This window comes from Pseudorasbora parva, chromosome 22, assembly GCF_024679245.1.
Source record: "Pseudorasbora parva isolate DD20220531a chromosome 22, ASM2467924v1, whole genome shotgun sequence".
In the NCBI taxonomy this organism is placed as follows: domain Eukaryota; kingdom Metazoa; phylum Chordata; class Actinopteri; order Cypriniformes; family Gobionidae; genus Pseudorasbora; species Pseudorasbora parva.
This window is the reverse complement of record NC_090193.1, coordinates 11,525,287-11,537,660: the sequence shown is the minus strand read 5'-3', so window position 1 is coordinate 11,537,660 and position 12,374 is coordinate 11,525,287. Positions and strand designations below refer to the sequence as shown.

At 44.6% G+C, this 12,374-nt stretch overlaps 1 protein-coding gene across 1 annotated transcript in view; it reads left to right on the top strand.

Annotated features, from left to right (window-relative positions):
* Positions 1-12,374, top strand: part of vtg3 (vitellogenin 3, phosvitinless) — a 78,137-nt gene that overhangs the window by 59,749 nt on the left and 6,014 nt on the right. The window contains exons 6-13 of the mRNA XM_067431043.1: positions 647-808; positions 902-1,050; positions 1,135-1,285; positions 1,361-1,518; positions 1,606-1,771; positions 1,853-1,978; positions 2,114-2,332; positions 12,141-12,358. Of these exons, the coding sequence (XP_067287144.1) occupies positions 647-808; positions 902-1,050; positions 1,135-1,285; positions 1,361-1,518; positions 1,606-1,771; positions 1,853-1,978; positions 2,114-2,332; positions 12,141-12,358 (1,349 nt within the window). The remainder of the gene's footprint in view (positions 1-646; positions 809-901; positions 1,051-1,134; positions 1,286-1,360; positions 1,519-1,605; positions 1,772-1,852; positions 1,979-2,113; positions 2,333-12,140; positions 12,359-12,374) is intronic.

Genomic DNA, 12,374 nt, shown 5'->3' with positions numbered 1-12,374 from the left:
TTTATTTATTTATTTATTTATTTATTTATTTATTTATTTATTTATTTATTTGTTTATTTGTTTATTTATTTATTTATTTTTCCGCACAAAAACTATTCTCATCGCTTCATAAAATTATTGTAGAACCACTGTAGTTGAAATGACATTGGTGTCAATGAAAGCCTTTCTGAGCCATCTGATTTCCACAAAAATATCTTCATTTATGTTCCAAAGATGAATGGAGGTCTTACGGGTGTATAACAACATTAGGTTAAGTAATTACTGACAGAATCTTTTTTTTTTTTTGGGGGGGGGGGGGGGGTGAACTAACCCTTTAATCATCGTTGGTAGCATTATTTATTGTAATGCTTTTTTTCTCAGTCAGTCAGAACAAAAGTGGCAGACATGTTGCTTAATTGTTCAGATGATATTTTCTGGTAAAATGTATTATACTTCAAATTCGTAGTATCTGTAAATCTGAAAGTATTTGCTGAACATATACTATACTGTATGTGGAGAATATCATCTCATTTTTGACAGAGGTGGTGTTTAGCGGCTTTTGCATCTGAACTCTTCAAATATTAATAGATAAAAAACAGCCAATAATAAGATAATGACTCTATGGAAAATAACATAAAACTATGATTTTTGTTTGACAATAATTTAGTTGGGAATTCATGGTGTATGTCAGAACAGTTACACTGTTGATGAAGACTCCAACACCAAAGAGTTGATAGTGACCCGAATGGTTGATATCGCCAACTGTCAACAGCCAGCTGCTTTGTACAGCGGTATGGCTCTCGCTCCAGAAGACAAACTCAGCAAGACGGTTTGTGTTTCATTATATTTCAGTTAAAATCTTGAAAAGGAAAAGTCTGAAATTTCCCCCTTGAGCTTATCAAAATGCTGTTCCAACTTACAGAGGGGTGAGAGTGTTGTGTCCACAGTAAAACACACCTACACAGTGAAGTCCACAGCAGATGGCGGTCTGATCACTAAAGCATTTACTCAGGAGCGCCAATATTTCTCTCCATTCAATGTAAAGGGAGGAAACTCTCAAATGTTTGCATTGTAAGTGCTTTAAATAGTTACCAGCTAACAAATTGTTGCACGATTGCTGATTTTGCAAGACATTTGATGTGTTCCTGTTTGCAGACGGGACGTTGAGCTTCTCAAAGTTTCATACACAGTTGACAAAATAGAGGCCGGAGAGGTGCAAAGCAGAGGTAATCTGATGTACGATATAAAGAAGGACCTTAAACCAATTCCTGTTGTGATGATCGACTTGAATGACCCAGTGCCGAAGGTAAACCACCAAGACCATATACTCATAAATATTCAAACATATACAGACATATTTTAATTGTTCTGTACTCCACAGATTTTAGGTTTAATTAAGCGCTTGGCTATAGCTAACATATATCACGTGGACAGCGCTAGCAGTACGGATATTCTTGATCTAATTCAGTTGCTACGTGTGGCAACAATTGAAAATCTAGAGCAGTTATGGAAGCAGGTCTCAGGAAATGATGAGCACAGGTATTTTCTATACACTTGTCTAAATACTATGCAGTCCGATTTGCAGTTAGATTTTCTCCTACTGAATCTTATTTTTTTGGTCTTCAGGAGGTGGTTCCTGGACATGGTTGTGGGGATAACAGATGAGAGGATCCTCAAATTCCTTGAGACCAGATTCAAAGTAGGAGACATTACAGCGAATGAGGCAGGACAGGCACTTGTAGTGGCATTTAACCACTTGTCTGCTGAGTCTGTGTCAGTGGCATTAGCTCAGGTTAGTCAGTGACCTAGTTAAACAGGTTACAATCATTAATGGCATTTTCCTGGCCTTCTGATGTAATGTTCCGCTTTTCAGGAGTTCCTGACAATTCCTTTCAGTAAATCCCCACCTCTCCTGTGGAACACTGTGGTTTTGGCATATGGCTCTCTTCTATACAGATACTGTGTGTATACTGATCCCTGCCCCGTCACTGTGGTGCAGGTACCTGTGGTCTCCCACTTCTGTATTCCAGATGATTCATAAAAAATACCATATTTAATAATCTACTACTTTCATGTATAACTTGTTTCTCTGATATTTACCTTTTTCCTGTCCTTTGTAAACAATGTTGTCCAGCCATTACTGGATATAGCTGTAAGTAGCCTAAACAAAAACTCAGAGGAGGAAATGGTCCTTGCACTAAAGGCCTTGGGAAATGCAGCTCATCCCTCCAGCATCAAGACTCTCCTAAAGTTCCTTCCAGGCTACTCAGCTGGAGCTGGAAAACTTCCAACTAGAGTACAGGGTGCTGCAGTCCAGGCATTCAGACTGCTTGCATTCAGGGACCCTCACAGTGTAAGTACTCAAGTTAAGTCTCTATTTATACAGCCCTTTATACAAGAAATTCTTTCAAAATAGCTTTACAGGTATAAACAGAGAACAGAGAAATAATTATGCAAACAATGTTCAAATTCACCATAAAGCAGCTCTAAAAAGAAAATAGTGTCATTGTTTAACTGAGGTCAGTTCAGTGTTGATGCATTTCCCTTTCGAAGGGAGCCCACACAGCGTACTATAATGCGTTGGGGAATGCAGCTTGTCAGGTGTCTGAAGCAACTATTGAATCACGGCAATCCTACTGACAGGCAACAGCCCATGACATCATCGTTATGTGACCTGGAAGTATATAAGGGCGCTTTGCAAACATGACATTCACCTTTTTCGTCTTCAGGGACTGTTCTGTTTGAAGCGCTACTTGAAGAAGTAACAAACTTATGAAGTACACAGAGAAGGTCAAGTGCTTTCAGAAGTGTGCCAACCTGTTTCCAAAATATTTGACACCAAAGGTCACATACGAGCTGTGCGTTTACTGCCTGGGGTAAGAGCATGCACAGGCAGTTCGTGAGGGAGTGAATTGTGAGCATTTTCCCTTGAGAACACTCCGCTCACGTTTGACTGTCGTCTCGAACAAGGAGGGTTCAGCATACAAAGGTGATTTCAGACAGAGCTTTCCACCATCCCAGCAGCGAATGCTCTTCCGGACTAGCAACAGATGGTGGATGAGGGTGGTGAAAGTTGGTTAAATCCTGAATACTCTCAGCCCCCCTGTCTCATGTATGCAGAGGTGCTGGAGGTTATGGAACGCTTGTGGGCAGACTGCAGTTGTCATAGCAGTGCATTAGGGGAGAGATTGCTCTTTGTTGGCTTGACAGTCAATTTTTCTCAGACCATAATCCTCCAGCTCTGGTGAGCCTTCCATTCCTCTCCGATCTGCATACTGAGATCGAGAAGAAATGGACGAGCCCGTATTCAGCCCATATTCACCAATATCAGCAGGCTAACTTTGCTGATATCAAGGGGATAGGGGAATATGGGTATGTCTTGATGGCATCGATTGACCAAATGTTTGCATCTCGCATCTGGGCAGGCATGGACACTGAGAGCTCCGACCCTGCCATCAAAGTCTCTCAAAATAACATCTTCCTTAAATTACAGGGCATACACGACAGCAGGTCATGCTGGTGCTGTCTTGCACACCATGGTGGTGTTGCAAGCATACCAGGTGGACTTGCTGAAGGATCTCAATGAGGGGTGCATTTGTCCCCTGATGCAGTAGTCAAAATGCTCTGCAGTTTTACATTATTTTACAAGCGTTTTACATTATTTTTCCTGAAAACTTTTTGGCTTTCATACATGTTGAACATTTTGCCTCCTTTCATGTGAGAGTCTTTCTATTGAGCCTCCTCTGTGCCTCAGGCAGATCTATTCTTGCAGGCTGGTCCTCACCAGGCCCACCTCGGTAGCTGGCCTAGGCTATACTAGAGATAGTGGAGGCGTTTTGTTATAGCATTTCTGCCTCTGGCCCTTCGCTTTGTGAATGTAGGCTTCTAGCATCCCTTATGACAGCCTTCTCTCATGGTAAGAGTCGATCGGCCGAGGCCCGCCCCCCTTTCTATATTCTGGGGTGATAAGAGTAATTCAGGCTGGTGCAAAGGCAGAATTTGTTAGCGACCTAAGTTTAGACCTTCAAGAGGCCCTCCCCAGTACAGTGGTCTTTGTGCAGGGTTAGGCTGTATTTTGCTTCAATGCTGGCAAGTATTTACAAGAGCAATATTTTTCATCACCACTCAAAAAATAAAAAGAAGAAAAGCACGTACACATTCGAAATGTGCTGTTATTATGGCAGCAATTATATTATGTTAAAATAATCAACCAGCATTATTTTTACCTCATGTAAATAAGAGGCTGTAATTAACATATTTCTGCTCATTTCCATGTGGTATAAACATGGAACTCAAAATGACATCCTTTATTTTGAGATAAAATACAAGACAGAACAATAGGGCTATTATTGCTTTGAAATTCCAAGAAAGAAACAATGTTTTTAATAATTAACGAAAAACTAACACCGGGCTATTCAAATCTTTCCCTGGAGGGCCAATGTGGTGCAGAGTTTAGCTCCAACCCTGATCAAACATACCCACCTGTGATTTTCTAATGATCTTGAAGACATTGATTTGCAAGTTCAGGTGTGTTTGATTAGGGTTGGAGCTAAACTCTGCACCGCATTGGCCCTCCAGGGTAAGATTTGAATAGCCCTGCACTAACACATGGCTTCACTACTTTCGAGGCAGTGAAATTACATCTAAATTGTTGTCAAGTTTTTGACATTTTCACATATGAGTATTTGAATGTGTGTGAAGTTTAAGATAATTTGCCAACAAAAATAGTTTACCCTAATAGAACAAAGGCAGTTATAAATGACGAAAACCTAAAAAGGTCAAATTGGACAAATATTATTTTAGTCTTAAATGAAGATCCCAAGAGATAAATGTAATTTATGTGAATCCTTTATTAGTCCCATAGAAGGTTACGTTTATCAATCACTTAATGTCAACTTCAATAAAATATGTTCAACAACAATTATCCACATACAGTATAATCTGTTTAACAATATTGATGAAATGCACCAATAATTGAAATGAAACACAAGACTTTTTATTTATTTTACATTAAATGCAACAACAGAATCCAAAAAAGTAATGCAATGTACTTATAGTCTTGATGCTGTGGTAAGGACTTTTTAGCATATAGAGCACATTGCAAGTAGTACAGGGGATACAATATTTAATTTCGGAGCTTTTTTGTTATTTGACATATAAATTGATAAAAAATGTATCAAATTCTGGAAAAACAGGAAACGTCTCAGGTTACGTATGTAACCATGGTTCCCTGAGAGGGAACGAGACGCTGTGTCGAAACACTAGTCGAAACGCTAGGGGAACGCCTCTGCGTGATGCATCATGAAGCACTCGTGAAATCAGTCCAATAACGGGGAGATACGTCATGGGCGGGTGACGTCATCGACCAGAAAGCTATAAAGCACACCCGGACCAAACTTCTGGAAAAAGCCGAACAAAACGATCACAGGCATGCCGGGAGTATGGCATAACGACGCAGCGTCTCGTTCCCTCTCAGGGAACCATGGTTACATACGTAACCTGAGACGTTCCCTATCTCGAGGGAACTTCGAGCTGCGTCGAAACGCTAGGGGAACTCAATACCCACGCCGCCAGAGTCCCAAATGTCTGTATGTGTGCATTCAACCCAGAAACACCCGGGACCCCGGGGTAGAGGCCACGTCTAGATTGTAGAACCTCACAAAAGTGTGTGGAGAGGACCACCCTGCCGCATCACACACCTCTTGAAGTGAAACTCCTGATATGAGAGCCACAGAGGCCGCCATACTCCTAGTCGAGTGGGCACGGACCCTTAGCGGTGAAGGCTGTCCGGCCGACTCGTAAGCAAGTGAGATAGCCTCGACTACCCTCTTACTCAGTGTCTGCTTTGACGCCGGTTTTCCCTTACTCGGGGACCCAAGTCACACGAACCGTGGTTCTGACTTGCGCCACAGGGCGGCTCTGTGGATATAAGCGTCTAGGGCCCTGACCGGACAGAGCAGATTTAGCTTATCTTGGTCTTGATCAAGAAGTGGAGGAGGACAGAAAGCCTGCAGCATCACTGGCCGCGCTATGTTAGTCTGGACCTTAGGCACATACTCTTCCCTTGGGAAAAGGAACACCTTCACCATTCCAGGTGCAAGCGCAGGCCTCAGCCTCATAGCACCACAAAGGAAAAGCGTGACCCAAGGGTATTCCCTAATGATGCATTATCTAATGGAATATGATAAGCAAATATCGCCGACACATACACTTTCAGTGTCAAAGGGGATAACCCTGCGGAGAATTTTTATTTAGGAATAAATTTTAATAGGAACTCAAGTACTGAACCGACCGGCCAGTTAACAGAATCCAAAGCCTGGCTCGTACACCAGGCGACAAAAACTCCATTTGAGTGCGTAAAGTCTCCTTGTGGATGGTGCTCTGGAGTGCAACCTGGTCTCTATCACCTCGGTAGATAGACCCGTGTTCATGAGCTGGGCCCCCTCAGGGGCCAAGCCCACAGTTTCCACAGCTCCAGACGGGGGTGCAGTACTGACCCCCCGGCCTGCGAGAGAAGATCCCTCCTGACTGGGATTTCCCAGGGAGGACCTTCGAGGAGAGACATAATGTCGGCGAGCCATTCTCAGCCCGGCCAGAGCGGGGCTACCAATAAAAGCTGAGCCCTGTCCCGGCGGACTCTCTCCAGCACTCCTGGGAGCAACACCAGAGGGGGAAAGGCGTACAGTCGCAGCCTCGGCCACGTCTGTACCATTGCGTCCAGCCCCAGCAGGGCTGGATGTGTGAGGGAGAAAAATGCTGGACAATGTGTCCACCTGGGCTCGCCTGAAGCAGATCCACAGCTCCTCCACCACCTCGGGGTGGAGTCTCCATTCTCCCAGCACCACTCCCTGCCTCGACAGGGAGTCTGCCGCTACATTCAGGTCCCCCGGGATGTACATCACCCTGAGCGAGAGCATATTGCCTTGTTGTTAGCATGTTAGCATATGATGCGTCATCTTCCACAACCGACGCGATCTCAACCCCTCCTGGTGATTTTTGTATGAGACCACCGAAGTGTTGTCTGACCGAACTAACACATGGTGGCCCCGCAGGTCTGGGAGGAAGTGTTTGAGTGATTGAAACACAGCCATCAGCTCCAGCTTGTTTATGTGCCAGGAGAGCTGACGGCCGCTCCACAGACCTTGGGCCGAGCGGCCACTCATGACCGCTCCCCAGCCAGTTAGGGAGGCATCCGTCGTTAGCGTTACGCGACGAAAAGGAGCCCCCAGAACTGGACCTTGGGACAGGAACCAAGGATCTTTCCACTTCACTAAGGCACGTAGGCAGCGCCGCGTGACCTTGATAAAGCGAAAAGGGTTTCCCCTCGGGGAGAACCCCTTGGTCCTGAGCCACCACTGTAAGGGTCTCATGTACAGCAGGCCAAAAGGTATCACATTGGACGCTGCTGCCATAAGACCCAACACTCTTTGAAAGTGTTTGACAGTGAGTGACTGGCCTAGCTTTATCTGGTTGACGGTATTTAGGATCGTTTTTATCCTGGGCGGAGATAGCCGAGCCGACATCTTTTTTCGTGTCCCAAACTACCCCCAGAAAAGTAATGCTCTGCTAAGGTGCCAACACACTTTTCTTTTCATCCAGCCTTAGCCCCAACACTCTCATGTGGGCTAGAGAGCATATCGATGCTGATCTGCCAGCTGTTTCGACTGCGCTAACACCAGCCAATCGTTGATGTAATTGAGCACGCGGATGCCCTGGAGTCGCAACGGAGCCAGAGCTGCATCCACGCACTTCGTGAAAGTGCGGGTCAATAAAGCTAGACCGAATGGTTGCACTCGATATTGGTACGCTTTTCCCCCAAAAGCGAACCTGCCCCATCCTCCTTTGGAACTATGAAGTACCGGCTGTAAAACCCTGACTCTCTGCAGTGGGGAGGGACCCGTTCTATAGCCTCTTCTCGCAGGAGACTCTGTACCTCTTGTTCCATGACCAGAGCCTGCTCGGGGCTTACTACCGTAGTAGTGACCCCGCTGAACACGGGCGGGTGTAACCCGAATTGAATTCTGTACCCTTTTTCTATTGTACGCAGGACCCATTCTGAGATATTCGGCAGAAGTTTCCACGCTGCCAGAAAATCTACTAAGGGAACCAGCCTCTCGAGGCTGGTCTCTGGATTCTCCTGGGTGGTCAGCACTGTGTCCTGTAATGGATAACCGGCAGGTAGCAAGCGAACTGGCCGCCCAAGGGCCCTCCTGAGAGGGTGCGAACATCCCCACGCCACTACGTTTCCGGGCGGACATGGAGATATGTGTTCGCCGGGGGCCGCCGCGCCCTGAAGCACCAGTGGTGGCAGGGTTGGCAGACCGGCCCCCCTGAAGGCACCGGGAGAAGGCGGGCGCCTCGGCGACCCGCACTTTCCTGGAGGAGACTGCCATTGGAAGTCCTGAGCTTCTGGCGTCAGGACTTCTTAGCCGAGGCCTTCCTAGACATAATGACAGCCCTCAGGTCTGCCCTACTTCGGGAAGGTCTCGGCTGAGCACGTCGCCCAGACCCCCGATCTCTCTGCGGGGGGGCCCGAGCGGCCATGCTCTCTCTTTGTTTTACTCGGTGTAGGTTTGAGAAGGACGTATTCGGCTGAGGCTGCCCCGCCCGACAGCCCCAGAGGGATATTTTTATTTATTTATTTATTTTTTATTTTTTTAAATTTTCCACGCTCATCATCAATATCCCCCAGCAGGTCTGCTTGTTTTATACGCTTGCAGGACAACCACCGTATACAACAGGCGGCTGCCTGACCTGCTGCCGAATATGCCCCACCCACCAAAGCCGAAGTTGTTCTGACCGGCTTGCTGTGGGCAGCTGTGGGGCTCTCCGCGACGATGCTGACTCGGGGGAGAGATAGCTCGCAAGCGTCTCTTCCCCCCAAGACATCGCCGTTTTCCTCTGAATGATAGATGCAGACCCATACTATACGCGATGCCTCGGCAAACTCGCGATCTGAGCCACTAGACTCAACCCCGTAATCTACACGCTGCCTCGGCAAACGCGAGATCCGCGATCGAGTCATAGAATCTATATTGCAGACCCGTGATCTACACGATGCCTCGGCAAACGCGAGATCCGAGCCACTAGATTCAACCCCGTAATCTCAAACATGCTGTCTGCTCGCCATTATATTGTACTTTCTCTTTCTTATTTTATTTATTTATTTTTTGGCGAACTTCTTGACACTCGGCCAGCCAGTCTAAACTTAACCTGGACACAGCGCGAGTTACACCAATAGCTCCTCTTTTTATGAGTGTGTGTGTGTCGTTTTCTTTTGGCATGGGGAGATCATCATCAGCGCTAACAACATCCAGTTCCTCGGAACTGGAGTGCTGCTGCGTTTGTGCCTCAGTGCGAGCGGAAGAAAACCGCAGAGCGTGCTTCCAACTTGCTAACTGAGGCATGAGATCCAGTGGGTAAGGGCAGAGATAGGGGATCACCCGTCTCTAACCCCGCCACTAGATCCAACTGCGATCCCCAGGGCACGAGCCTTTGCTGCGCCTCGGCAACAGCAGGACCCGAGCCCTCAGGACCTCGAGCCAAAGCACTCTCCTCGAAGAGTGCCCGGCGTGATCTTAATATGCGCATTGGGAGTCTCTCGCAATTCTCGCAGCCAACCCCCTGGAGAGCTGACTGGGCATGCTCGAGCCCCAAACACATCACACATAGGTTGTGTGTATCCCCACCCGTGATGTAACATGGGCAGGGAGGAACACAACGGCTATACTGACTTGCCATATTTCTTTTTTGAACACACACAATAAATGGACATACAATTCACACAAAGCGCTTGTGAAGGCACAGAAGCTAATGAATGTTTGGTCCGGGTATGCTTTATAGCTTCCTGGTCGATGACGTCACACGCCCATGACATATCTCCCCGTTATTGGACTGATTTCACGAGTGCTTCATGACGCATCACGCAGAGGCGTTCCCCTAGCATTTCGACTAGCATTTCGACGCAGCTCGAAGTTCCCTCGAGATAGGGAACAGCCTTGTATATAAGCAGACTTTTTTCTAACAACATTCGGATTTGTCAACATATAAAAGATAAAAAGGTTCATATGGAAATAAGGATTTATGAAATGATAGTATATGCCAATGTTATCAATAATTTGGCCCCACTTTATATTAGGTGGCCTTAAAGGGTTAGTTCACCCAAAAATGAAATTTCTTTCATTAATGACTCACCCCAACACCCGTAAGACCTCTGTTCATCCTCGGAACACAGTTTTAGATATTTTAGATTTAGTCCGAGGCATTTCTGTCTTTTGAATTTAAGTGTATGCCCACTTGCTTTCTACATCCAGTAGGTAATGAAAACATCAAAGTAGTCCATATGTGACATTAGTTGGTTGGTTAGACTCTTTTGAAGCGTCGACAATACATTTTGGTCCAAAAATAAAAAAATATAATACTTTATTCAGCTTTGTTTTCTCTTCCGTGTTCCTCAAATAAAGAATCGAACAGTCATGATTCAAGATTCGTATCCCGTGTCAAAATGGCAAACTGCTGAAATCTCGTGACATTGGCGATATGAATCACGAATCAATCTGCTGATTCATGACCATTTGATTCTTTATTTGAGGTTTGAAAACAAATGTATTGTCGATGCTTCAAAAGAGTCTAACTAACCAACTGATGTCACATATGGACTACTTTAATGATGTTTTCATTACCTTCTGGACGTGGGTATTTGTATCAAATTAATAACTAAAATGTTAGTACATAGTAGTTAAGGACACCTAATATAAAGTGGGTCCAATAATTTATTTACTTATATTGCTGTTTTGTTAAATGTGCAGTTTAAAGACTTTTTTATATCCACTTTAACTAGTAGCCTAGCCAGTTACCAGACCTAAACCCAATCAAACATCTCTGGACATACCTGAAAATGGCTTCCCACAGATGGTCCCCATCCAACCTCACATAGCTTAAAGGCCTGGTGAAGTTCCATGAAACATGCCACATTATTCAATGTGTTGACGTGATTTTCCATGAAACGGCTCCAGCTGTTAACAGCTCCTCCCCTTTTTTGAAACAGCCAATAGTGTTTCGTTAATACACAGTTTCAGTTTGACTAGAGCTTTTCTGTTTGGTAAAGCCAGTTTCCTCTAACCGTGTATCACCATAATCTCCCCCATATCGTTTTGAAATACAGCATTCTGTGAAGAATTCAAATGTGTCCAATATGTTTGTTGTCTGCGCCGACTCGCGCATATGATACGTGCTGCACTCTCGTGTCTCTAATCAACGCCTCTGGTCTAGACTATGTGTGTGTGCTGCTGCGGTGGGTGAAACTAACATGAAAACAGACTTCAGTCACCTCAACTGAAAGCGTAGTTACACTGAATCATTTCATATCGCATATATAGTGTGCTATGTGCTGTTCACTATGTAGAAATTAAATTAGTAAATGTGTTAACAACTGACCAATTTCAGCAGTGTAGGGGGCAGGCGTTAGATTCTAGAGAGCATTGGATTGGACAGAAGATTTGATGAGAAGGTGAAGTCTGTGATGATGTCATAAAAATCTGTAATTCATTTTAACGGAAGTGAGGGACTGTATGTTTTGAATGCTTATATCTCCTAAATGCGAATTTGGTCATTTTTTTGGAACACACCAGCTTATTCATAACTTTAAGGCCGACATAGTCATACTAAAAGCTAAAAAACGTAACTTTTGATTTCAGTGGGGCTTTAACTCTTTCCCCAACAATGACAAGATTTTATGTTATTTATGTTAAAATACTTTCCTGCCATTGATGTTTTTTTTGTTTCTTTTTTCAGCAATCCATATTTTGATTTTCCATAGGGGCACTGTTACAAATAGTCTGAAATAGGACTGCATCTCTGGATCAAAAAACAAATTAAGAAGAAAATCTGCATAAATCAGAAGGAGCAGATAGAAGTTGTTTATACATGTTAGCTAATGTAATAACATATAACTCAACATATAACATATAAATCAAAACTGTCTAATGTTAAAAATAACAAAAATTAATCCACAAAGAGGCATACAACTATGCAAGCTGTATTGATGGTTGATGATCACGCACAATGGACCCTTGTGTATGCTTAAAATTGCAACGTTCTCCAATAACATGGACTACTTTCAGCAGATGCAGAACATCTTTCTATTTCTTTTATGTTTGCAGGTACAGAATATTGTCTTGGACCTATTTGTACAGAAGACTCTTCCTGCTGAAATCCGCATGCTGGCCTGCATGGTGTTTCTAGAAACCAAGCCATCCATAGCTCTGGTCTCAGTAATAACAGAAGCTCTCTTAGAGGAGACTGACCTGCAGGTTGCCAGCTTCTCCTACTCACTGCTCAAGGGCATTGCCAAGTCCCGCACCCCTGATAATCAAAACCTGTAAGCAAGCTACATT